The following is a 26,673-nucleotide window of genomic DNA, read 5'->3' on the forward strand; positions in this document are numbered from 1 at the left end:
AGTGCAACGAATTTTTTGCCTCTGAATCAATTCTCAAGGTTCACAAGTACTCGGCGCACTCATTCCTTCGCTGCACTGAGTGTGCGCAGGTTGTACGCCGCGGCAACATATTTCAACACCGGCGCGTCAAGACTTGTCGCTGCTGCAAGAGCAAACTGAAGTGCTCGGGTTTGTATCAATTGCATAGAAAAGATCACACCAAAGACGGGATTCTTATCTGCGGCCGTTCTTCAATTGACAAGAGCCACATGCAACTTCCAACGACGGTTAAGTGTGAATTGTGCGACAAATCGTTTGCCTCGGAACATTCTCTCAAGATTCACAAATACAGACAGCATAAATACGTTCGCTGCGCAGAATGTGCTCTGGAAGTAGTCAGCCGTAATATGTTTAGACACCGGACCGTCAAGACTTGCCGCTGCTGCGAGAGCGAGTTTAAGTGCCGTGGCCTTCTTGAAAAGCATAAGAAGACCTGCAAAAAAACCCTCTTTTGTTGCAAAGAGTGTGGAAAATCGTTCACCTCATCTCAGATGTTGTTACGCCACATTGAAGCTGCTGTCCACGCCAAAACCGGGATTTTTCACTGCGACCATTGCGACCATTCCACTCTTGAAAAAGATCAGATGCGGCGGCACATTCAACGCATACATTTTCGAGTGACGATCAAGTGTGATAAGTGTGACAAATTGTTTACTTCGGAATCTTCTCTCAAAACTCACAAATACATGCAGCATGAATACGTTCACTGCGCTGAGTGTGCTCAGGAAATAATTAACCGTCACATGTTTAAACACTCGACCGTTAAGGCTTGCCGCCGCTGCGAGTGCAAGTTGAAGTGCCGAGGTCTTCTTGAAAAGCATGAGAAGAGCTGCTGCGAAGAGAGTGCAAAATCGTCCAGCTCGAGTTTTCGCTGCGACCATTGCGACTATTCTACGCTTGACAAGAAATTCATGCGGCGGCACATGCAACGCAAACATTTACCAAAAACGATAAAGTGTGACAAGTGCGACAACATGTTCGCCTCGGAGCAATCTCTCAAGCGTCACAAACACGTGCGGCACCAATACGTACGCTGCGCAGAGTGTTCTCGGGAGATGCTCCGTCCATCCATGTATAAACATTGGACTGCCAAGACTTGCCGCCGCTGCGAGGGCAAGTTCAAGTGCTTAGGTTTGTACCTTTTGCATGGGAAGAGATGCAGACAAACCCTCTTTGCTAGCAAAGATTCCGCCGGAAAATCGTTCACCACATCTCAGGAGTTGGAGACAAAAGCTGCGATTCTCAGCTGCGACCATTCTTCAGTTGACAAGAGCAATCATCCTGCGAAGTCGAATATTCAGAGCGACAAATCATTTGCCTCTGAATATCTTCGCTATATTAATCCGTTAATTCGCTGCGCCGAGTGTGCGCAGGAAATCGACCGTCAAAAGATGAATACACACTTGCGCACGAAGATTTGCCGCCGCTGCAAACTCAGTTTCAAGTGCGTGGGTGTGTACCAATCGCATAGGAAGAGCTGCGAAGAATCCTTCATCTGCAAAGAGTGTGGAGAATCGTTCTCCTTGAGAAGGAAGTGGATTGTCCACATGAAGAAATTTCACATCAAATTGAATTATCGCTGCGACCATTGCCACTTTACTTCATTTCAGAAGGAAAACTTTCGGCTGCACTTGGTTCGCATGCATCTTCCAAAGACGATTAAGTGTGGAGAGTGCAACCTATTGTTTGCCTCGCGATGTGAACTCAAGCGTCACAAGCAAAAGAGCCACTCATACCTCAACTGCACTGAGTGTGCGCAGAAAATACGCCGCTATGGCATTCGTAAACACCAGCGCGTCAAGACCTGCCGCCGCTGCAAGAGCAAGTTCATGTGCACAGGACTTCTTGAACAACATAACGACAGTCAGATCTGCCAGAGTAATAACTTCCCTTGTGACAAGTGCCCAAAAATGTTCAAGCATAAGTATGGTTTGATTTATCATATTTCCAAGATGCACGTTGATGCATAAGATGTGCAAATAAGATGTATAAGAGATGTAAAATAAAATTGACAACAGCATTCCAAAAAAATTCCTGCGTATTGTACAATTTGAACCTATCCAGAATTTTGTCCTTTTAATTACAATTATATTTCTCTGCGGAGTGATTTATTTGATGGCGTTTTGCGTATAAATGATTGTGAAAAATATGACTCATTAATTACACGCCCGGAAAAAAGTAAATGCGTTTAACACCTCGCAGTGGGCAAGACGCCTGTCTTCCATGTTTTGGATTTTTTAAAGGTAGGTTTTATTTAAAAGCCAGCCTAACCAAGCACGCTTAAAGTTTCTGAGCACACCAATCGATTCCGGAGGGTCGAATTAGGAAATGAGAATATTTTCCGTCCAAAATGTCCAGCGCAAGGAGCGAACTTTTTTTCCCGCCAAAACAATATGAACGTATATGCGAGGAGTGCGCATGCGCGAAAGCTGGTTTGAGCACTTGCAGAGAGACCCCTTGTACGAATGACCTCTTTGTCAGATCCAGCCAGCTCTTCTCGCATTTACGTTAATTTTGTTTAGGCGGGAAAAAAGTTCGCACTTGTCGCGCTGGATTGTTCAGTCGGAAAAATCTCTAATTTAACTAATCCGTCGTTAAAGAATCGATTGGTGTGCTGAAAAACTTCGTCAAAGAGTTTAAAACTCCAAAACTTTAAGTTGAGGCTAATTGGTGCAAGTTAATTATTACGAAAGATAGAAAATTAAATCGTCTTGGTAATTAAGCAATAGAAGTGGAGAAATGACCCTTTTATCATCAGTTATATTCGAAGAGAGTTCAATATTCTATTCTAGTTAAATGCGAAATCAGAAAAAGTTGAATATTTAAAATACATAGATATGAATAAAAAATTACGATAAATGATTTTTGTATGCTCTTATTTATCCATAACATAAATAATTAACTTGAAGACAGATGAAAAAAAACTAGGTTTGCTGTTTACAAGTAATAATCGTAATATTTTTCTTCCACCGAATTTCGTGACATTCATACAAAACATTTACCTGTCCTCGGACCGGAAAGGAGGCGCACTGCACTAGCACGAATGCTGAAACCCGAGTCTCAATAACACCTAGAACCTGGACGAACAGGGACCCAGCCCACTGAAGACTGAAGGGACACAAAACTTGCCTCCGCATCGAAGACTATATATATAATATGGGACTCCATTCATCCATTGAACATTCGTTACCCGCCGGCGCGTTCGGCGCGTACTTTTTGTCTCCACTCGCAACTTAAAACAAAACACAAATCAGAAATAAGAAAATTCATAACAATAATGAGTACGCCAATCAGATCGCAGCAATCAAAGAGCGCTGAACGCTGATTGGCTGCCACTAGAATCATGAGATGGTTATTACAAAGGAGTTAATAGTTAAATGACGATCTTGACTTAATTAATTTAAAATCAATAAATATATATAAAACCTTCAAAATTATTAAAATAAAGAAGAAATTTAAAAGTTAGCATTTAAATATTGAAAAAGGTGGCAATACAGAATTACGAATTACGCGTTTTCATCTCCTCGTCGCACTTCCCACTCAGAAAGGGGGCGGAGTTCCTGACAACGCCTAAATAATACGATTTGCTTTTCTCGCTCTCTTTTCGCTTTTATGTCACAACAAAACGAACAATTTTATTTGTGAATGCCAACGCCATCCTATTTAGGAACAGATGGCATTGAAAATTAGCGATTAAAGCTTAAAACCTTCTATGGTGGAGACATGGAGAGCAATTCAAGGAACTTAAGGAGTCAAGTAGGAAAACCTCCGATTCAAAAGCTGCTGTGCAGACTGTGCGAGTGTCCAACGTCGGACGGGCACGTCCTCGCGTCGCAGGTGGACAGGTTCAAGCTGAGGAAATGGGCCATGGAGGTCATGAACCTGACGGAAGAAGACGAAAACTTGCCGGACGTGGTCGAAGAAGACTCTTTGATCTGCTATTTTTGCATCTGGCAGGCCGAGTGAGTTAATTTTTCAAGAATTTTAATTTATTATTTTAATTCTGACGCGTGTTCTAGGTTTGGGGATGAGTCTGGAGACGAGGCTGTCGCTTGGTGGCCGAAAAACCTTGATTTGGAAGAAAACGTAAAGGTGCTCCGGGAAAATTATTCAAGTATGGAGCTTTTATACGAATAATCGACGGCGTAATTTCTATTGTTTAAATTTTACAGTTGGAGAAGTAGAACAGTGTTGGGTGCAGTTGGAAGAGATTGATCTGGCCAAATATGAAAAGAAAATCCCTAAGAAGAGGAAATTCGTCACAGAGGAGGAAAAAGAGCAGCACACGCAGCAGAAACGTAACAAACCACGACTGGAAATCAAAAAAATTCGTTGCAAATTTTGTGAAAACATCAATAAATATTTTTCGACAATGGTATCGTGGAGGCAGCACATGAAACGCTCGCATCCACAAACAGTGCCCTGCACGCGTGTGGGCTGCAACAAGTACTTCAAATCCAAGCCCGAAATGATCCTCCATATCAGCTCGTCGCACAGGCAAGGCATAAACCAAGATCTTTACCTATGCAAGCATTGCGAGTATTTCGCCACGAAGCAGTTTGAACTGCGAAAACACGTAGAGGCGAGGCACATGCCAAAGATCTTCAAATGCGACAGATGCAACGCCAAATTTGGCTCAAAAATGTTAGTGAATAACCACGTCAAACACACTCACACGCTCGACAAGTGCAAATCGTGTGGCCAGGACGTGGCTCGCGGGACAATAACACGCCACAGAAAGCCATTGGTGTGCCCGAGATGCAAACTCAGTTTCGAGTGCTTGGGGTTGTATCAATCACATAGGAAGAGCTGCAAAGAAACCTCCAGAAGGTGCAAAGAGTGTGGAAAATCGTTCAAGAAATGTTACAAGTTGAAACTCCACGTACAAACTGTCCACACCAAAAGTGTGATTTTTCGCTGCGACCATTGCGACTATTCTACATTTAACAAGTTCCGAATGGCGGCACACTTGCAAAGCTTACATCTTCCAAAGACGATTAAGTGTGGAGAATGCGACAAATGGTTTGGCTCTGAAACATTTCTCAACATTCACAAGCACAGGTGGCATGAATACGTTCGTTGCGCTGAGTGTCCTCAGGAGATGCTCCGTCAAAACATGTATAATCACCAGAAAGTCAAGTCTTGCCGCCGTTGCAAAAGCAAGTTCAAGTGCCTTGGACTTCTTGAAAAGCATAAGAAGAGCTGCCGAGGAACCCTCTTAAGTTGCAAAGAGTGTGGAAAATCGTTTATCAGGAGTAGTGATTTCAATTGCCACGTTCAAGCTGTCCACACCAAAAGCGCGAATTTTTTCTGCCACCATTGCGACTATACTACACATGACAAGCGCCGCATATCGGTGCACATGCAACGCATGCATCTTCCGAAGAAGATCAAGTGCGGAGAATGCGACAAATTGTTTGCCTCAGAACCTCGTCTGAAGGTTCACAGGTCCCAACACCACTCATTCATTCGCTGCGCTGACTGTGCGCAGGAGGTAATCCGTCCATACATAACTATACACCGGCGCGTCAAGGCTTGTCGCCGCTGCAAGTGCGAGTTGAAGTGCTCAGGACTTCTTGAAAAGCATAATAAGAGCTGCCAGAGTAACAAATTCCATTGTGACAAGTGCCCAAAAACGTTCAAGGAAAAGTATGGTTTGATTTATCATATTTCCAAGATGCACCTTGATACATAAGATTTGTAACAAAATAAAAAAACAGCACCATTACAAAAAATTTCTGCGTGTTAAATTATTGGAACCTTCCAAAATGTTTCAATTATATTTCTCTGCAGAGTATTTTTTTTATTGTTCTGCGTAGTAATGTTTGTGAAAATATGAATTGACCAGTTGCATAAGCCCTTAGTTATTGAAGCCGCCAACAGATGGCGCAACCACAAACTTTCTTAAAAATTGTGTTTTAAGCGGTTTTAAAGCATTTCCGCTGCGATTTCAGACTCAATCTATAATTTTTTTTAATTAATTTGCTAATTTTTGACGTGCTGAAAACCAAAATCGGTTCAGCCATTCGCCGTAGAAACGTTGGAAAAGATTTTTTTATTTAAAAAAATAGTTTTTCACGATTCTACGGCGATTGGCTGAACCGATTTTGGTTTTCAGCACGTCAAAAAATAGCAAATTAATTGAAGAATGCACAGTAGCTAGATTGAGTCTGAAATCGCAGTAGAAGTGCCTTAAAATCGAAAGTCTACGGGGGCGCCATCTGTTGGCGGCTTCGAACACTTACGGTTTATGCAACTAGTGAATTGTAAGCAAAAAAGTAAAATTGCTTCAAGCCTGCATTGGGCAAGAGATCCACCTGACCAGCAGGGTCCAGATTCGTGCGACGCGCAGATATGGCGTCCCGTGTAGTAAGGCGGGAAAAAACGGTCATGTGAAAATGCGCGAAAAGATGCAATATTGTGTCAAAATTTGCATTACTTGTACTAGTTGCGTCTTTTGGATCGTTAAAACAAACTCTTGACACTCGTACTGGAATCCAAAGAGAGCTTTTTGTTTCCCACTTTCAGACGCCATCTTGGATCTGCGCAGTGCGAACCAATTTTATCGCACATTTGGAACCCGCTGAGGTCAACATTAAGTTTGCAAGGATATCCCTGAATTATTCTTACTTAAAATTGACCTCAGGTTGTTCCTGGAATATTATCTAATTCACCAGTTGCATAAGTGTTCGAAGCCGCCAACAGATGGCACCACCGTAGACTTTCGATTTTAAGTCACTTCCGCTGCGATTTCAGACTCAATCTAGCTACTGTGAATTCTTCAATTAATTTGCTAATTTTTGACGTGCTGAAAACCAAAATCGGTTCAGCCGATCGCCGTAGAATCGTGAAAAACTATTTTTTGAAATAAAAAATCTTTTCCAACGTTTCTACGGCGAATGGCTGAACCGATTTTGGTTTTCAGCACGTCAAAAAAAGCAAATTAATTAAAAAAAAGCAAAATAGCTAGATTGAGTCTGAAATCGCAGCGGAAATGCCTTAAAACCGCTCAAAACAAAATTTTTAAGAAAGTCTGTGGTTGTGCCATCTGTTGGCGGCTTCAATAACTAAGGGTTTATGCAACTGGTCAATTGTACTATGTATTGCGTTTTAATTGGGAATTATTAAAGAATAACTAACTATTTAAATTGAAAAAGCCTTTTATTTGCCAAATTTATTAGTTTTCAAGTTGAAAGCTGTAACGCCTGTGGAATGATCTCTCAACGGATCTGTGTCTATCAACGAAAAAAACTTAATTGCATTTAAAATTTAAAGAGCTCGTTCTTTAAGAAATATTGATCTCTTGTCTCACTCTCTTTAATCAATTTAACGTTCGCCTATATTGAAAATATTTATCTGGATATGCCAATTAAGGGGGGCAAAATAAGAGTAAAAACCCAGGTTTGTTAGACTCCCCGTAAAATTCTGCGTTTTAAAGGCCACTTTGCTGCCACCACCCGCCCCCGAAAATCGACGATAAAATGTGAAATTTTAAGTTTTCTTTTTTAAATTCGCTAATAGGATGAATTTTTTTTTTTAATGCTCGACAGACGCATCAATTTGGGGTTGACGAATTTTTTCCCGTTGCGTGAAACTGGAATTAATTCGACGAAAATTACAAATTAATAGATGTAAGACCATTAAATTATTTTTATTTTGACAAAATTTCAATTAACAAAAGAAAATTTTGCAATCAGACCTCTAGAGTTTAAAATGAAATTTTTTATACCAGCGGGAGCCAGATGTGCGATAAAATTGGTTTGCACTGCGCAGCTCCAAGATGGCGTCTGAATGTGGGATATAAAAAGCTCTCTTTGGATTGCCGTACCAGTGTCAAGAGTTTGTTTTTACGGCCCAAAAGACACAATTAGTTAAGAGTAATGCAAATTAAATGTCACAATATTAACCAAAATTTGCTTTTTTTTCACGTGACCGTTTTTTCGCGCCATACTCCACCAGACGCCATATATATCTGCGCGTCGCATGAATCTAGACCCCGCTGACTTATACACCAATGTGCTTCTTGACAATATGATGATACAAAATAGCCTTTGTCCTATAAAATCTCGGGCACATGTCACAAAAGAAATCATTGCTAATGATCTGGAGACAGCTCTTAAAATGATTCTCAAGAAGTCCGCGGCACTTGAACTTGCACTCACAGCGGTGGCAAGTCTTGGCTTGCTGGTGACTATACAACTTTTGACGGCCTATCTCCTGAGCACACTCAGAGCAGCGGAGGAATCTGTGCGACCCGTTCTTGTGAAGCTTGAGAATACGTTCAGAAGCAAACAATATGTTGCACTCGTTACACTTAATCGTCTTTGGTAAATGTTTGCCTTGCATGTGCTGCACCATGTATTCCTTGTGAAATGTTGAAAAGTCGCAATGTTGGCAGCGAACAGCGATCCTTTTGGTGTGAACCTTTCTGTGGTGATACAACTTTCTGTACGTGTTGAAAGATTTTTCACACTCTTTGCAACTGAATAACTTGACAGTTTTTTTGCAGCTCTCCCTATGCAATTGGTACAAACCCGAGCACTTGAAACTGACTTTGCATCTGGAGCAAAACGATGGTTTTCTGTGGTTTTTCATGCGATCGTTAGTCAAGTTCTGGCCACAAGATTTGCAGTTTTCGAACGTGTGATGACGTTTATGGTGCTGACTCACTAACACTTTCGAGCCGAATTTGGCGTCGCAACTGTCGCATTTGAAGATTTTTGGCATGTGCGTGGACTCTTTGTGTTGTTTCAACAAGTGCTTCATTGTGGTGAAATAATCGCAATGCTTGCATTGGTAAACATCTTGACTTATGCCTCGTTTGTGCTTCGAGTTGACGTGCTGAATCTTCTCGGACTTGGATTTGAAATACTCATTGCAGCCTTTACGCGCGCACGCCTCTGGAAGTTCTGGATGGAGGTGTTTCATGTGCTGCCTCCACGAACGAACTGAGGAATGCAATTTGCCGATTTCACAATATTTGCAACGAATTTTCGTGTTTTGTTTGTTTCGTTTCTCATGTGAAACCTGCTGCATGTGCTGCTCTTTTTCCTCCTCGGTGTGAAAGTAAGTCCCGCAGCTCCGAATTCCGCATTTGATGGCTTCTTTGTGCATCAGTTTGATGTGCTGCCTAAGATCGTTGAATCTCTTGCCGCAGTAAAAACACATTCCACTGCCGTATTTCCTGTTCGTAGGGATATCCTTTTCGTACTCGGCCAGATCAATGTCGAATTTACTCTTCTTAGGGATTTCTTTTTCATATTTGGTGAGATCAACCTCTTCCAACTGCACCCAACACTGCTCTACTTCTCCAACTGTAAAATTTTAATAATATAAATTAAATTGGATATTATCTCCATTAAAAATTCCAAAGTACCTGAATAATTCTCCCTAAGAACCTTAGCGTTTTCCTCCAAATCAAGATTTTTTGGCCACCAAGCCACAGCCTCGTCTCCAGACTCATCCCCGAACCTAAAACACGGGTCAAAATTAATAAACTGCAATTTTTAAACTCGTGAAAAAACTCACTCTGCCTGCCAGATGCAAAAATAGCAGATCAAAGCGTCTTCTTCGACCACTTCCGGCAAGTTTTCGTCTCCTTCCGTCAGGTTCATAACCTTCATGGCCCATTTCCTCAGCTTGATCCTGTCCACCTGCGACGCGAGGACGTGGCCGTCCGACGTCGGACACTCGCACAGTCTGCACAGCGGCTTTTGAATGGGTGTTTTTACTTCTTTGCTTCGCAGCTTCATCTCTTGACTCCTTTAGTGACACTCTATCCAAGAAAATCTTCCCAAGCTGGGTTTTATCGTCAATTTTCAATGCCCAGCAGTTCCTGCTTGTGAGTGGCAGTCGTAAACAAACAAAACACGCGGTTATGCTTTTTGCATGTCATTAGAAATAGGATAAATAAAAAGCGAGTCGGCTGTGTTGTCGAAAACTCCGCCCCGCCCCCATTGACAGTGCTGGGTGCGATAAGGAGAAGAAATTCTAAAACCAGTTTTGTCCATTTTGCCATATTATTTTTATTTTTCTTACTTCTTAAGTTATAATCGTATCTTATTGTTAGTATTACAATTTTCCTACCACGTTCTTTAAATTTACAATTAATTATTCCAATATTGAAACTTCTGTAATCTTAACTCCTTGTCTAAACTATCTCGTGTTTCTGAAGGCAACCAATCAGCGATCAGCGCTCTTTGATGTGATCTGATTGGCGTACTCGTGTTTTTTTTTTAATTTCCTTACGCATCGCGTTGGGGAAAAGGTAAACATTTGTAACCGTTATTTTGCAGAAAGCGCATTTTGCATGATTTATCTTTTGACAAGATGGGTCTAGATGATGGACCGTTTTCCCGCTATGTAACATAAAGCACCACGGACAACCGCAATGAAATAAAATTCAGATAATAATTTTATTCTAAAAAATTGACTATTACGCCAATCAGAAGGCAGCAATCAAAGAGCGCTGAACGCTGATTGGTTGCCTCTAGAAATATGAGAGAGTTTAGGTAAGGAGTTAAAAACTCAATTTATTTTTACAAATTGAAGTAAAAATCTAAAGATGAATAAATCACAATGATATTTCAGTAATAATTGAATTTAAAAATTACCAAACAAATAATGAAAAACAAGGAAAAACCGACAAACCAGCTTTGGAGTTTTGTTCTCCTTGTCGCACACTCCTCTGAGAATTGGGGCGGAGTTGCCTGTGACTGCTGATTGAATCGCTGGCCAACACAAACACACGACTTCACAGTAAAATGAGTAAAATGCAAGAAGCTTAACTGCGTGTTTTGTTTGTTTACGAATGCCACTCACAAGTAGGAACTGCTGAGCATTGAAAGTTGACGATAAAACCCAGCTTGGGGACGATTTTCATGGCTAGAGTGTCACTAAAGGAGTCAAGAGATGAAGCTGCGAGGAGGCAAAGAAGTAAAAACACCCATTCAAAAGCCGCTGTGCAGACTGTGCGAGTGTCCGACGTCGGACGGCCACGTCCTCGCGTCGCAGGTGGACAGGATCAAGCTGAGGAAATGGGCCATGAAGGTCATGAACCTGACGGAAGAAGACGAAAACTTGCCGGAGGTGGTCGGAGAAGACGCTTTGATCTGCTATTTTTGCATCTGGCAGGCAGAGTGAGTTTTTTCAAGATGATAAAAAATTGCAGTTATTTAATTTTACCCGTGTTTTAGGTTTGGGGATGAGTCTGGAGATGAGGCTGTTGCTTGGTGGCCGAAAAATCTTGATTTGGAAGAAAACGCTAAGGTCCTGCGGGAGAATTATTCAGGTACTTCGGTATTTTTAATGGAGATAATATTCAATTTAATTTATATTAAAACTTTACAGTTGGAGAAGTAGAGCAGTGTTGGGTGCAGTTGGAAGAGGTTGATCTGACCAAATACACAGAGGATATCCCATTGAAAAAGATATACGTCAGTGGAGTGTGTTTATACTGCGGCAATAGTTACAACCGACTGATGGACCACGTCAAACTGATGCACAGAGAAGCCATCAAATGCGGAATTCGGGGCTGCTCGACCTTTTTTCACACTGAGGAGGAAAAAGAGCAGCACATGCAGCAGGTTTCACACGAGAAACGTAACAAACCACGCGAAAGCAAGGAAATTCGGTGTGAATTTTGTCAAGAAGTCAAAATATATTCCTCAGTGAAAGCTTGGAAGATGCACATGAAACGCAAACATCCGGAATTTTCGGTGCGGTGCTCGCGTTCAGGCTGCAAAAAGTACTTCAAATCCAAGTCTGAAATGATTCTCCATTTCAACTCGTGGCACAAACTAGGAAAAAAACATCGTGTTCTCCAGTGCAAGCAGTGCGAGTATTTCACCAGGCACGACGAGAACATTTTGAGACGACACGTCGAGTCGAAGCACATGCCAAAGACCTTCAAATGCGACAGTTGCGACGCCAAATTCGGCTCGAAAAGGCATAGGAATATACATTACAGTAACGTTCACACATCTGACAAATGCAAATCTTGTGGCCAGGACGTGGCTCTCGGACGCACGATAGCCCACAGAAAGCCATCGGTTTGCTCCAAATGCAAAGTGAGTTTCGAGTGCTCGGGTTTGAATCAATTACATAGGAAGAAATGCCGAGAAACCCTCTTAAGTTGCAAAGAGTGTGGCAAATTGTTCACCGTGAGTGTTGAGTTGCATCGCCACATTGAAAATGTTCACAACAAAACTGGGATTTTGCGCTGCGACCTTTGCGACCATTCTACATTTGAAAAGAGCCACATGCGGCAGCACATGCAACGGACACATTTTTTTCCAAAGATGATTAACAATAAGTGAGAAGTGCAACAAAAATTGTTTTCCTCGAAATTTATACGTTCGCTGCTCAGGATATTCTCAACTCAAGACTTGCCGCCGCTGCGAGTGCAAGTTCAAGTGCCGTGGCCGTGGACTTCTCGAAAAGCTTGTGCAGATTTCTGTTGTGACATGTACACCCGAAATACGGCTGTTTTGCTTTCAGTTTCAATCTTGGATGGTGTTTCGTGTAAAAATATTTGAAATATTGAAATAAAATTAATTATTTTTACAATTAAAAATATATTTCAGTTACAATTTCTTCTAAATTTCTAGTTTCTTTGATTATATATTTTTTGTATGTAAAGCATCACACAGAAAATGTCTTTCAACTTAAAATTCATCTAAAATTAGGAACTAGCAAACATTTATGAAGGAGACTATTTAAACGAGTGAGAAAATTGGCTGAAAAGCATGCTTATCAAAATTGACCACCTACTCTAAATCTTTTGGATCTTTCCTCCAAATTCGCACACTATTTGAATAAAGCTCGCGACGAGATGGATTATTTAAATCAAGCGAAAAATATTTTAAGTATTTTCAATTTACATTATTATATAATTAAAAGACTTAAGCAAGAGGTTTCCGCCCTTCTTTATTGGCCCTCAAGAGACGGGCGCTTTGCGCCTACCCTTGGGGAACAGGTTCCTGCCACTGACGAATGAATAAAGAGCAAAATTATTACACTTTATTTAAATAAATAACAAAATCACGTGTACGCCAATCAGATTGCAGCAATTGAAAATCGCAAACGCTGATTGGTTCTCTTTAGAAAAACGAGAGAGTATTAACAAGGAGTTAAGAATATTATTATAAATTTTTATATTTAACTATTAATCTAAAGCTGTTTAGGAACATTTTCATTCTAAAAATTATTTTCAACTTCAAAAGAAAATATATTTAAAAAAACGTAGCAAAACAGACACCGCAGTTTAAAGTTTTCTTCTCCTTGTCGTACACCACACAGCGAACGGGGGCGGAGTTGTTGAAAGCAGCTTCAGCTTGCAAATAATTGCAAACACGCGACTTCACAGTAAAATGCAAGCAGCAAGATCCGCGTGAAATTTTTTGTTTGTTTACAACCACCAACTCAATCAGTTTTTTTTCCCGCTGACGCCTAAAAAGCGCGTTCTTTTTTTCCCGAGACCCAAAACGCGTAAAAATACAAAAGTACACGCCAATCAGATCGCAGCAATCCGAGAGCACTAAACGCTGATTGGCTACGTGTAGGAAAACGAGAGAGTTAAGATAAGGAGTTAATAACTTAACTTTATTTATTACGCATTGAAGTAAAAATCTAAATGTTTTTAAGGCCAGAATAACGTTAAAATAGTATTTTAATTATAAAAGTAAACAAACAAACATTGAAAAATGCGGAAAAAAAGAAATCATTTTCAAGTACTCCTCTCCTTGTTGCACACACTGCTGCAAACGGGGGCGGAGCTGTTCGCTTTTAGCTTGCAATCACACGAAAACAAAAACATAGGAACACATGCAAGAAGCAAGATCTATTTATGTGAAAATTATTGTTTGTGACTGCATGACAAGCCATTCAGAAATAGAGGGCATTGAAAATTAATTAACCTTTCTTGGTGGAGACATGGAGAGACATTCAAGGAGCTTAAGGAGTCAAGTAGGAAAAACACCCATTCAAAAGCCGCTTTGCAGACTGTGCGAGTGTCCGACGTCGGACGGCCACGTCCTCGCGTCGCAGGTGGACAGGCTCAAGCTGAGGAAATGGGCCATGAAGGCCATGAACCTGACTTAAGAGGACGAAAACTTGCCGGAAGTGGTCGAAAAACACGATTTGATCTGCTATTTTTGCATCTGGCAGGCCGAGTGAGTTATTTTTCATGAATTTTAATTTATTATTTTAATTCTGACGCTTGTTCTAGGTTTGGGGATGAGTCTGGAGACGAGGCTGTTGCTTGGTGGCCGAAAAATCTTGATTTGGAAGAAAATGCTAAGGTTCTTAGGGAGAATTATTCAGGTATTTGAGAATTTTTAATAAAAATATGCATCAGGGCGATTTCTAATATTTAAATTTTCCAGTTGGAGCAGTAGAACAATGTTGGGTGCAGTTGGAAGAGGTTGATCTGGCGAAGCACACAAAGGAAGTCCCTGAAAACAAACCATTCGAAAGCTATAATATTCGTTGCGAATTTTGTAAAAATATCAAAAAATGTTATCCGACAGTGCAATCATGGAGGCTGCACGTGCGTCGGTTTCATCCGGAATATTCAGTGGAGTGCACGCGTTCAGGCTGCAATGAGTTCTTCAAATCCAAGCCTGAAATGATTCTCCACGTCAACTCGTGGCACAAACGAAGCATAAATCAAGATCTTTTCCAATGCAAGCATTGCGAGTTTTCCACCACGATTAAGTACTCACTGAAACAACACGTCGAGGCGAAGCACATGCCAAAGATCTTCAAATGCGACAGTTGCAGCGCCAAATACGGCTCGAAAATCCAGGTGAATAAGCACGTCAAACAAACTCACACGAGTGCAAATCTTGTGGCCAGGACGTGGCTTTCGGAATGATTGCAACCCACAGAAAGCCATCGGTTTGCTTCGCATGCAAAGTCAGTTTCAAGTGCTTCGGTTTGTATCAATTGCATTGGAAGAGCTGCAAACAAACTGTCTTTCGATGCAAAAAGTGTGGAAAACCGTTCGACATGTCTTGGAAGGTGAAACGCCACGAGAGACAAGTTCACTCCAAAATTGCGAAATTCCGCTGCTGCCATTGCGACCATTCTGCATATGACAAGAACCACATGACGAAACACATGGAAAGCAAACATTTTCCAAGGACGATTAAGTGTGGAGAGTGCAACTTGATGTATGCATCTGAATCAATTCTCAAGATTCACAAGCACAGGTGGCATGAATACGTTCGCTGCGCAGAGTGTTCTCAGGAGATTCGCCGCCAAAACATGAATCCCCATCGGACCACCAAGACTTGCCGCCGCTGCAAACGCAAGTTCAAATGCGGTGGATTTCTTGAAAAGCATCTGAAGAGCTGTCTGCAGGTCAAAAAATGATTTTGCTATTGTGACAAGTGCCTGAAAATGTTAAAGCAAAAGTCTCGTTAATTGACCAGTTGCATAAACCCTTAGTTATTGAAGCCGCCAACAGATGGCGCAACCACAGACTTTCTTAAAAATTTTGTTTTAAGTGGTTTTAAGGCAGTTTTGCTGCGATTTCAGACTCAATCTAGCTATTTTGTTTTTTTTTTAATTAATATGCTTTATTTTGACGTGCTGAAAACTAAAATCGTTTCAGCTATTCGCCGTAGAAACGTTGGAAAAGATTTTTTTTCAAAAAATAGTTTTTCACGATTCTACGGTGATTGGCTGAACCGATTTTGGTTTTCAGCACGTCAAAAAATAGCAAATTAATTGAAGAATGCACAGCACCTAAGATTGAGTCTGAAATCGCAGCGGAAGTGCCTTAAAATCGAAAGTCTACGGTGGCGCCATCTGTTAATTGGCGGCTTCGAACACTTAGGATTTATGCAACTGGTGAATTTGTGTTCTCATATGTTCAGGAATCACGTTGATGTTTCAATTGTGCCTAAATAATAAATTCGAGCTGCATTTTGAAAAATTATTGCGTTTTTATAAAAGCTCTAGCCTGAATAAAGTCATTTTTTCAGTTATTTAGCTGCGGATATTATTTGCATAAATTTGTTCGTGAAAAATACAAGTAATTTAATCGTTTTATTCTTCTGGACAAAAAGTAACTGATGATAAAGGCGCCAACGTCTTTAATCTTCACTTTTCGTGATTTTGCATGACGGCTTTTTTACGTGCTGCCCGATCAAAAGCACACACGCCGTTTTAACGACTCAAAATTTAAAATTTCAGACTGATTGCCAGCCGCTTATTTCGTGAAAAAAAATAGTGATAGTAAATTTCCATTATTTCCTAACTGAGGAGGTATTTTTTATGCCAGCAAAACATTTTTTTTAAGACTTGCTAAAAAAGCATATATATATAGGTACATTACAAAAGAGGCATGTTTTTATTGCACCGTTTTTAGTTTTTAATTAAATAATTACTGACGCATAAAATTTCATGCTAAATACTCTGAATGATATGATAAACTGATTTTTCTTTTCCCTCTGTTATCAATACAAAAAAATGCTTTGTTAGAGCGGGGTCCAGATGTGCGATGAAATTGGTTCGCACTGCGCAGATCCAAGATGGCGTCTGAATGTGGGAAAAAGCTCTCTTTTGTTAATTTTCTCATCAAAATTTAATGAAATGGGTTATTCAAGAGAAAGTAAAGTCGAGATTTATTTTGGTCAGTCAACACGCAGAAAGAGTGGTTGATTAGGGCGGGAGAGGGAAGGACGCGAATCACAGACAATGGCTCGACGTTGATTTGCGTTTGGAAGGTTTTTTCCTGGTGAGGCAAGGTTGCACTCGGTCCGACGCCAGTCTGCTCGCTGCTGCACCCGCTTGCTTCCACGCCACGCCACTGAAACACTAGAGTCCAAATTTACATCGAAACCACCTTCAAATATAGCAGAAAGGGGATTTAACGTGAATGGCGAATATTCAGAGCATGCAAGGGATTAAAATAAAAATGAAACGCACCTGCGTCTTGTAGGAGGCGGTGCCCAGGTGTCCATCAGTCACCGCCGCAGGTACTGTTCTTCGCGTTGATCGTCAGCACCTGCTGAGAATTTTTAAAATTAATTTTTAGATTATTTTTCAGAGTCAATTTGTATTTTTTTTAAATCTGCTCTATTCATTGTAATTTAACAACTCTTAAAATTGGGTTTTGGTAACTAAGAAAGAAAAAATTTAAATTTGCTTGAGAAAAACTTCTCGGAATTTTAACTGCAAAAGGTTCCAGACCTGCCAGGTTAAATACAGTTTTGCAACTGTTTTAATTCACAGCTGAAAATGGAGCTTCATTTTGTTGGAGCAACCTGAATTTTATTTTAAAAATAAAATGTGGAAATTCAGGGTCAGGGAAAAACACACCTTTGAGATTCTTAAAAGACCTGGCGCCACCAGGGAGAGTCGCTGAGACCTACGGCCACCTGAAAGGTCCAAAAGGAAAAATTGAATTGCCTGAGAAATTAGAACCTGGTTAAAATTAATTTCTTTAATAAATATAATTCAGTTTTATTTAATTAAAATAAAAAATAATGGAAAATTGAATTAAATTCCCTGTTTGAAGTCAACGGACTTTCTCAATTGTTAATGCATATATATTGCAGCTAATGCCCAACCACACACAGCCCTGAAACAGTTATCGAAGGTGCGTCCTCCAGGGTCGAACGGCCCTTTAAACCTCTGCAGGAGCGAATTTTTGGGTTTTTTTTACCTTTGGCCGAAGACTTCAAGCGCCTGGTTTTTTTCGCAGCTTGCCAAGCAAGGCCTTGTCCGGCGGCGCCAACAGCGGCGCCAACGAGCGCAACAGCCGCTGCATCCCCACCGATCCTGTGCAATTCGCGAGAAAAACCCCAGCCGCCGGCTCAATCAGCTGCTCTTGTTAGCCATAAGGAGAGTAGGTGGCCGTGACCGCCAAGAACTCAAGAAGCGAGCAAAAGAGCGAAGGAAAATTAGCAAAGCACTGGGTGAGAGAGGTGCTGCCCTCATGTGGCATTTGCGAGAGTTTTCTGCAGCTTGCAAGAACGGCAAGAACTAAATAATATGATATCAATTCGATCACTTTTGGCGCGAAAACCACGTGTGTTTCTGTGGAAAGGGTGACAGCTGCGCGTCAATTTCAAAACTGTAGAAAACAGATGCACAGATGCGATGAGCAGCAATTTTAATTAAATAGAAATAATATAAAACAGTAAACCAGGCTTTATTTTAATAGTACCAGCGGGGGCCAGATTCGTGCGACGCGCAGACATATGGCGTCCATTGGAGTATGGTGGGAAAAAACGGTCATGTGAAAATGCACGAAAATAACCAAGTTTTCGTCAATATTGTGACGCATAATTTGCATCACTCTTAACTAATTGTGTCTTTTTGGATCGTAAAAACAAACTCTTGACACTCGAACGGCAATCCATTGTTTCCCACAATCAGACGCCATCTTGGATCTGCGCAGTGCGAACCAATTTTATCGCACATCTGGCTCCCGCTGGAAAGTACTGTTCGCCAATTCTTGCAGACGATTTTCGCGATAGGATTAAGGGTAATTGTCAATTTTTCCCGACTTCATTTGCCCATCCTGAATTTTACATATGTTGTTAGAGGTGTTTCGTAGGGTGTAACCTGAAATTTTGAGCAAAAAATTCGGGGGCTCTTTTTGGGAAATCGCGATTTTCGAAAATTTAAAATTGCAGATAGTAAATCCGAAATATCCAGTTATCTTCGGTCCAGATTGGAATTTTGATGTGATTTTTTCACCTCCAGGCGTAACTTTTTGAGTAGAACATGTTTGCTATTGGTAAAAAATTTGTAGGTCAAAGGTCAAGGTCACAAATTCGCATGCAAAATGTTCAATTACAAATATCACAAAATACGCCCCCTCGGATTTTTTTCATGAAAACGTAAAAAATGTAGCCTTGAATTCGTAGAATCGAATGGTCAAGAGAAATCGATGGGCACTCTCATAGATCGCGAGATATTTTGAATTTAAGGATTTGTGTCGAGCGTCCGGCACGACGACAACATCATCCGGCGATTTTGTTTTCGTCATTTACGTCGGAATTTGATCTGTAACCCCACATGTTATGCATACGATTACCTAGAATAATAAACGAGCTTTCCAGTGGTGTGCTTAAAATTTGTTTTGGTCTCAAACTTTTCAAGTAATAGCGGCGCGCGTAAAGAAAATAGAAAAATTTCAAATATTGACATTTTTGCAAATCTCAAATCTCGGGTTCTAACCATCAGAATTGCAAAAACTACCCACCGTTGGACTCGTCTCGACCTGCCCTGACCAGCTGAAAGGTTTAGGGGTGCTTTTACCCCCTACCCCTAAGACGCTACATTTTTTTACCTTTTTCGAGGGGGTTGAAGTATATAAACTTAGGGGTAGGGGGTAAAAACACCCCCAAAACCTTTCAGCTGGTTAGGTTAGGTCGAGACGAGTCCAACGGTGGGTAGTTTTTGCAATTCTGATGGTTAGAACCCGAGATTTGAGATTTGCAAAAATGTCAATATTTGAAATTTTTCTATTTTCTTTACGCGCGCCGCTATTACTTGAAAAGTTTGAGACCAAAACAAATTTTAAGCACACCACTGGAAAGCTCGTTTATTATTCTAGGTAATCGTATGCATAACATGTGGGGTTACAGATCAAATTCCGACGTAAATGACGAAAACAAAATCGCCGGATGATGTTGTCGTCGTGCCGGACGCTCGACACAAATCCTTAAATTCAAAATATCTCGCGATCTATGAGAGTGCCCATCGATTTCTCTTGACCATTCGATTCTACGAATTCAAGGCTACATTTTTTACGTTTTCATGAAAAAAATCCGAGGGGGCGTATTTTGCGATATTTTTAATTGAACATTTAGCATGCGAATTTGTGACCTCGACCTTTGACCTACAAATTTTTGACCAATGGCAAACATGTTCTACTGAAAAAGTTACTTGTGGAGGTGAAAAAACCACATCGAAATTCCAATCTGGACCGAAGATACCTTGATATTTCGGATTTACTATCTCAACTTTTCTATTTTCGAAAATCGCGATTTCCCAAAAAGAGCCCCCGAATTTTTTGCTCAAAATTTCAGGTTACACCCTATGAAACACCTCTAACAACATATGTAAAATTCAGGATGGGCAAATGAAGTCGGGAAAAATTGACAATTACCCTTAATCCTATCGCGAAAATCGTCTGCATTTAAATTTTCATATTTAATATGTCTATTTATTGTATTTGACTCGGTAGCAAGAATTATTTTAAATTGGAGTTCTGGCCAAATTTACGAATAATTTTTAGTTGAGCGGATGATCAGTTTTTTGCGAAAATGAGAGGTCGCGTTCGGCTGTGATTGCATGATCTGGTTTTTATTTATTTAAACGCGCCGCCGGCAGGAAATGCGGCTCACAATCAGCCTCCGCACCCTCTCGCGCTGCCCTTTTAATATAGATAAGCGATAAGCGAGGCCAACCCAGAAGGAAATAGACTGATGAGTGATGAGCTACACCTTCCTTGCTCCCTCACAATCAGCAGTTTTCGTAAGTGTTACGCAAGCAGGCCGCGGTTATATATAAGCATCGAAAGGATTGATAGATTTTTAAAAATAGCGTTTTCCTGCAATTTTGAAACAGAACTTTGGCCCAAATTTATTTTCCGAAGCCGTGTGATTTTTTTTGCAGAAAAATTATTATTTCGGTTTGTACACATCCTAATCTGAGCGGCTGCAACCCGGTCCTTGCAAAAGAAGTCCGTTGACGTCACCTCGCCGCGATAAAGTCTCACTAACACGCTCGTGATAAGCGCGGGCACAGAAGATCTCACTTAATCGTCACTCACATTCAGACACTGATAGCGTTTGGGGCTTGGCTGCCGCTGCCACAGTCAAAGGTAAGTGAGAAAACACAAATTATTCGGATTTTTTACCTAGAGGAGCAAAACTCAGGGTATTCCGTTAATTTTCCCGATTTAATTCGCATCGAAAGGAAAACTTGATCTCGAGATTAATCCAATTAGATGAATGTTAAGACTTTTCCATTCATAAAAAGTCTTACCCTGACGCTTTTTTAATTTTTAAAATATGTGTATGTGTAAATAATTGCAATCACGCGCAGCCTATTTAATAAAATTCACTATTTTCGGCCACATGTGACGATACTCGGCGACGATCTTAAACCGAAACCTGTAACCGTCCTTCCTCAGGTCTCCCGACTTGTAAACAACCCTTTGCAGGTTTTGACGACTTCTTTGACGCTTCTTTTTGCTACTATTTTCGCAATTTTCTCTTAACCAGCGACTATTTTGACGCGCTCAAGTCGCTTTTTGCGATTTTTGCTACTCGGTTGGTGCGGCAGTTTTAATTTTATAAAAATTCAACGGGTTGACGTATTCCCTTCTGGAGTTGTAAGATATATTAAATAATTACATCGCATTTTGATCGACTTTTCATTTTGCAAAAAGTCCGACTTGCAAAATTGCTTGGCTGATAAAAAGAGCGGCACGTGCTTGGCCTTGAAATTATTATCGGGTCGTGGCGTCACCGCAGGTAAGAAGGAAAGTCTAACTTTTGGATGTTATCGCGACGCGATTAAAAAAGAGGCCCAGCAGGGAGAGCAAATATACCGACATAGACGCCAATCATTCATTGCATTCGCGGCTCTAAATGAGGGGAAAAACGGATTGATTCTGCTTCTCAGCCACTTCGAGAGGAATATTTCTTAAAATCACTATTTGTATAATTAATTTGAGGATCGAATGGTAATGTCTATTCTTTCAAAATTTCGAGGAGAATTTTCAAGATTTAACAGACTAGGCTGCTCCCGGCTTACAATTAGAGAAGAAATAATCTTCCCCGCCACACCGCTCCCCGGACTCAAAAATCTTAACTAGGGTCCTTGTATTAGAGAGATATACGAACGCGCCTACGCCTCGCGCATCTCGGCCGTCCTATCTTGCTCCATGTTAAAATGAGTTTGCGCCGGTGGCTCTCTGGCAGCATTATTGAATGCCGCCCACCGCGAAATTGGTGTCAAACGAAAGAGCACGAGTTAAACTACGTTTAAAGTCGGAACCAAGCTTGCAAACCAAATGGCGTTCGAGAAATCCGCTTCGCAAAAACGCTATTTTGGCTGCGAGAGCTGCCCGCCAGCGCCACGACGGTGCCGCCGGCGAACGGAAGAAATGACGTTCCCACTACCACCAGACACCGGCGCGACGATTTCGCGCGATCTCATTGGTCGGCTGCCTCCCACTTTAGTAGTTAGCTGTGGGAGCCGACCAATGAGATCGCGCCGGTGTCTGGTGGTATGAGGAACGTCATTACTTCCGTTCTCCGGCGACGCCGGCGGCACCGGCGTGGCGCTGGCGAGCAGCTCTCGCAGGTGGAGCGTGCAGCCAAAATAGCGTTTTTGCGAAGCGGATTTCTCGAACACCATTTAGTTTGCATAAGCTTGGTTCCGACTTTAAACGTAGTTTAACTCGCGCTCTTTCGTTTGACACCAATTTCTCGGTGGGCGGCATCCAATAATCCTGCCACAGAGCCACCAGCGCAATTTCATTTTAACATGGGGCAAGATAGGACGGCCGAGATGCGCGAGGCGTAGGCGCATTCGTATAACTCCCTAATACAAGGACTCTAGTTATGATTATTGAGTCCGGGGAGCGGTGTGTGGCGGGGAAGATTATTTCTTCTCTAATTGTAAGCCGGGAGCAGCCTAGTCTCTTAAATCTTGACAATTCTCATCGAAAATTTGGAACAAAAGACATTACCATTCCTCAAATTAATTATACAAATAGTGATTTTAAGAAATATTCCTCTCGAAGTGGCTGAGAAGCAGAATCAATCCATTTTCGCCCCTCATTTAGAGCCGCAAATGCAATGAATGCTTGGTGTCTATGTCGGTATATTTGCTCTCCCTGCCGGGCCTCTTTTTTAATCGCGTCGCGATAACCTCCAAATGATAGACTTTCCTACTTACCTGCGGTGACGCCACGACCCGATAATAATTTCAAGGCCAAGCACGTGCCGCTCTTTTTATCAGCCGAGAAATTTTGCAAGATGGGACGGCCGAGATGCGCGAGGCGTAGGCGCGTTTTTATAACTCTCTAATACAAGGACTCTAATTATAACAGGGCTATGAATTATAGACGATCGACTATTAATTTTTCTAAGCTCCAAATCATAATATCGAGACCATCAAATAGTGAGCACGAATCATGCAATTTTCTGCTGTTTCAACCATATTTTAAATCGTTAAAAAACCATCTTACACTACCAAAACCGTCTAAAATCATATATGTGCAGACGCGCGCAAGGAAATTAAAAAAAAAAATAAAGTTGGGCTTTTTGTGTCGTTTTTACGGGGGCGGGGGGTTTCGGGGGTCGAAAAATAGCCTATAACCTGCAGAATTTCACCCTGAGTTTGGCCAACACCGGTTTTGGGCTGTAACTTTAATAGGATCCGAAATATAAGCCAAAAATGTGGTTTGGACAGTAATTATTTTTTCCGGCGGGGCCGCACACGGGCCCGGAGGACCCGCCAGTACGTAATAAGGGTGTAATTTAACATTTTCAAATTTGGTTTCGATCTTTTGCTCTGATAGCGCTTGAGATATATAGGGCGAAAGGGTTTAAAAGTGGTAAAAATTGCTCCCATAACGTTAACATGGCCCACGCCCCCTCCAATTCAGCTAAAATTATTTGAACCCAATTAAAAATCGATTTGGCCCATCCTAAGACTTCTCAGAGAGTTTTGGACCCGTGCAACCTCCTCAGGATCAATGGCGATCTTTCATAAAGGTACAAAACGCCAATTTTCGGTACCGCGCGGGGCCCCCATGGGCCACAGGGTCTCGAATCCCGAGATTCGACTAGGGCGCAAGTAGAGGAAGCTAACGGTGTGCGAAAATCCGAAATCGGACCCATAGCGCCGGAGTTATTAACTGGGCAAATTTGTCCATTTGCGCCCTGAGTACCTTCCATCAGGTATGGCGGTTGCCCTGGGAAAAAATTATAAAATGGTGGTTTTAAACGACGCGCAATTTATCAGGGGGTGTTTCAAGACCTAATTCGACTTGATCGGAAAAAAACGCGGAGGAGATAGATTTGGCGCGTGGCGCGGAATAGTTTTTTCGCATCCCGATAGCATAACATTGGAATTACAAATTTGGGTTTATTCTTTTAAAAAAAAATATATTTTGGCTACGATTGCCACACGACACTCTTCCGGTTGGCAAACAGTGTCTACAAATACAAACCGATTTTGAAAACTTTCGGGCCCAAATGCAAATTCCGGCGGAGTTTCGAAAAGTCGGATTTTTCACAGCGGGCAATGGGAGCGAGGGCGCCGCGGAGCCCCCGGGCTGTTAATTTCGATTTAATTGGCGATCGGATCAGTACGAGTGAGTCCAAAGCCGCCCGAATCTCGATTTTCAGCGATTCTGCTTTACCAAAATCCAAAATTCATTTCATGTTGGTTTTGCACATTTTGCACATGAGTTGAATAATGAGAAATAATATAAAATTAATGTTTAAGAAAGCGCTAAAATTCTATAAAAAAGACCGATGTGGCTCTAATATAATATAAAAAGCACTTTGCGCTTCGCGTCGGGGGCGAGGGCGCGTCCGGTGTTCTCCCTCGGGTCGAGCGGGGGCTCGGCGGCGCCGTTGGCACCCCGGAAAAATGCTTAAAACCCGCTAGAATCTCGATTTTTGGCTCGGTCACCAGCTCGATCTCCAAGGTCTCGATGAGACCTTTCCAGAGAGGGGTCGTGAAAGCGATTATCCCTCCTCCCGTCGAATTACTAGACCAAAAAAAAAACCGAGGTGCCCCGATTGAGGCATTGGTAAATTATTGAAATTTAAAAATGATCGTTGCTTGGGCTGATTTTCAACAGAGTGTGGTTCCGGAAAAACCGTGAAATTTAAAAAAAGGAGTCGTTCGGTCTCAGGTCGCGTTAACCTGAGAAAGGTCGTTTGAGCTAGCCAGGTTGAAGCCTTTCGCGAGCACTGTCGATTGAGGGGGTCGTGGTTGTTTCTGCGACGAGCGGCTGGATTTTCCCAAAATTAAATCCACTTTCGTCGCGGCCGGCTCACAGAACGGCACACACATTCCTGCACGCGAATGGAGTATTCTGCTGTGGCAACAGCTGATTTCACGCGAGTAGTCTTAGCAGCCCAATTTTTTACGGCCGCTGGCTAAACCGGCTTAGCCGCCTAAATCTCGCGGCTGCGGCGGCTCGCCTTATATAGGCGGCTGCTGGCTCGCGGCGCGGCTCGAGTCTCTCATTTAAATCACGTTTCTGAATTGAATTTTCTAACAAATTTTTCCCAAAATTATTTGTTAAGATGGTAATTAATTAAATTTCACAAATTAATAAGCTTATTTGTTTTTTTCCTATCAGACAAAATGAGCGTCTCTCAAGACAGGAAACCGAAAAAGGAAACTGGAATCCGGTCCTTTTCCGATTTTTCACACGGAATGAGAAATATCGGTTTTCTTTTTAATTAAAATTAGTCAGAATAATTCTCGCCGCAGCAAAATGAGCAGGCTGATAAATTTAGAGTGGTTTTATTATTAGATTTCAAGAAATTCCACTATGAATATGAAATAAAAAACGTGATATTTTTCGTTTTTTGGGTTATTTTTGTACTTCTTCCAAATCTCAGGTTCTATAATTGTCAGAATTGCAAAAACAATGCACCAACCATTAGACTCGTCTTGACCTCTTCAGAGCAGCTGAAGGGTTTAGAAGGTGCATGCTCTCATCCCCTTTCATCCCCAACGCTAAAATTTTGATAAAAAGCAACAACCGTTTCCTGGCGCCGCTCACTGTGCACTCTAAACTCTAAACTGTAATATGTCAACTTTGGGGTGGAGAGCAAACATCCCTTAACCCTTCAGCTACTCAGACGAGGTGGAGGCGAGTCCAACAGTGGGTATTTTTTGCAATTCTAGTGGTTAGAACACGAGATTTCGAGTTGCAAAATTAACGAAGTAAGAAAATTTCCTATTTTTTTTACTTAAAGATTGTAATGGAATTTCTTGAAAAAATCCATCTTAATGAAATTTTCGCAAAGCAATCGGTACACGGAAACCGTCACAGCGGCATTTTTGCAACGGTAGTCGCAGTTTTTAAAATAGTACCCGGCTGGCTGGCGCGGCTCGCCAAAACTGGCGGCTGCGGCTGGCTCAAAATTTGAGCAAAAAAGGCGGCGCGGCTCGCTCAGACCTCTACCTCGCGGTGTTAGATAATTTTTGAAAAATTGGTAAAATATTATTTATATATATAATTACATAGTCGCCTGCCACACACTCACGCGCAGCCAATTTAATAAAATGTAGTGTTTTCGGCCACATTTGACGATACTCGGCGACCATCTTAAACCGTAACCTGTAACCGTCCTTCCTCAGGTCGCCCAACTTGTAAACAACCCTTTGCAGGTTTTGACGGCTTCTTTGACGCTTCTTTTCGCCACTATTTTCGCAATTTTCTCTCAACCGCCGACTATTTTGACGCGCTCAAGTCGCTATTTGCGATTTTTGCTACGCGGTTGGTGCGGCAGTTTTAATTTTCTAAAAATTCAACGGGTTGACGTATTCCCTTCTGGATGAGTTGTAAAAGATATATTAAATAATTACATCGCATTTTGATCGACTGTCCATTTTGCAAAAAGT

At 41.5% G+C, this 26,673-nt stretch overlaps 3 protein-coding genes and 2 long non-coding RNA genes across 6 annotated transcripts; 3 read left to right on the forward strand and 2 right to left on the reverse strand.

Annotated features, from left to right (window-relative positions):
• Positions 1–3,666: 3,666 nt before the first annotated feature.
• On the forward strand, positions 3,667–4,208 carry LOC135943545 (uncharacterized). Its single transcript, XM_065490117.1, has 2 exons — positions 3,667–4,001; positions 4,059–4,208. Exons 1-2 carry the CDS (start codon positions 3,763–3,765, stop codon positions 4,174–4,176), a joined length of 357 nt encoding a protein of 118 aa, XP_065346189.1. The 5' UTR covers positions 3,667–3,762; the 3' UTR covers positions 4,177–4,208.
• Positions 4,209–7,671: 3,463 nt separating this feature from the next.
• LOC135943541 (oocyte zinc finger protein XlCOF7.1-like) lies at positions 7,672–9,954 on the reverse strand. The gene is made up of 3 exons (XM_065490115.1): positions 9,568–9,954; positions 9,416–9,510; positions 7,672–9,353 (listed from the first exon to the last, which is right to left on the reverse strand). The coding sequence occupies exons 1-3, from the start codon at positions 9,789–9,791 to the stop codon at positions 8,044–8,046; spliced, it is 1,629 nt and encodes a 542-aa protein (XP_065346187.1). The 5' UTR covers positions 9,792–9,954; the 3' UTR covers positions 7,672–8,043.
• A 592-nt stretch (positions 9,955–10,546) lies between these two features.
• LOC135943544 (zinc finger protein 54-like) lies at positions 10,547–12,725 on the forward strand. The gene is made up of 3 exons (XM_065490116.1): positions 10,547–11,177; positions 11,235–11,329; positions 11,389–12,725. The coding sequence occupies exons 1-3, from the start codon at positions 10,951–10,953 to the stop codon at positions 12,354–12,356; spliced, it is 1,290 nt and encodes a 429-aa protein (XP_065346188.1). The 5' UTR covers positions 10,547–10,950; the 3' UTR covers positions 12,357–12,725.
• Positions 12,726–13,835: 1,110 nt separating this feature from the next.
• LOC135943546 (uncharacterized) lies at positions 13,836–15,197 on the forward strand. Its single transcript, XR_010575222.1, has 3 exons — positions 13,836–14,210; positions 14,267–14,361; positions 14,424–15,197. It is a non-coding gene; the product is annotated as an uncharacterized LOC135943546 (long non-coding RNA).
• Positions 15,198–16,585: 1,388 nt separating this feature from the next.
• LOC135944396 (uncharacterized) lies at positions 16,586–17,907 on the reverse strand. 2 transcript variants are annotated; one of them, XR_010575325.1, is made up of 4 exons: positions 17,714–17,907; positions 17,368–17,426; positions 16,975–17,056; positions 16,588–16,863 (listed from the first exon to the last, which is right to left on the reverse strand). It is a non-coding gene; the product is annotated as an uncharacterized LOC135944396 (long non-coding RNA). The 2 variants fall into 2 exon arrangements; XR_010575326.1 differs by lacking the exon at positions 17,368–17,426 and having other exon boundaries at positions 16,586–16,863.
• Between the last annotated feature and the right edge of the window lie 8,766 nt (positions 17,908–26,673).

The sequence above is a fragment of the Cloeon dipterum genome, chromosome 4 (assembly GCF_949628265.1).
Source record: "Cloeon dipterum chromosome 4, ieCloDipt1.1, whole genome shotgun sequence".
NCBI lineage: Eukaryota > Metazoa > Arthropoda > Insecta > Ephemeroptera > Baetidae > Cloeon > Cloeon dipterum.

Excerpts from the sequence above, each read along its gene's own strand:
- LOC135943545 (XM_065490117.1), top strand. The coding sequence starts at position 3,763 with ATGGAGAGCAATTCAAGGAACTTAAGGAGTCAAGTAGGAAAACCTCCG. Across the intron at positions 4,002-4,058 it reads TTTTGCATCTGGCAGGCCGA|GTTTGGGGATGAGTCTGGAG; the intron begins GTGAGTTAATTT and ends CGCGTGTTCTAG.
- LOC135943541 (XM_065490115.1), bottom strand. The coding sequence starts at position 9,791 with ATGAAGCTGCGAAGCAAAGAAGTAAAAACACCCATTCAAAAGCCGCTG. Across the intron at positions 9,511-9,567 it reads TTTTGCATCTGGCAGGCAGA|GTTCGGGGATGAGTCTGGAG; the intron begins GTGAGTTTTTTC and ends CCCGTGTTTTAG. Across the intron at positions 9,354-9,415 it reads TCTTAGGGAGAATTATTCAG|TTGGAGAAGTAGAGCAGTGT; the intron begins GTACTTTGGAAT and ends AAAATTTTACAG.
- LOC135943544 (XM_065490116.1), top strand. The coding sequence starts at position 10,951 with ATGAAGCTGCGAGGAGGCAAAGAAGTAAAAACACCCATTCAAAAGCCG. Across the intron at positions 11,178-11,234 it reads TTTTGCATCTGGCAGGCAGA|GTTTGGGGATGAGTCTGGAG; the intron begins GTGAGTTTTTTC and ends CCCGTGTTTTAG. Across the intron at positions 11,330-11,388 it reads CCTGCGGGAGAATTATTCAG|TTGGAGAAGTAGAGCAGTGT; the intron begins GTACTTCGGTAT and ends AAAACTTTACAG.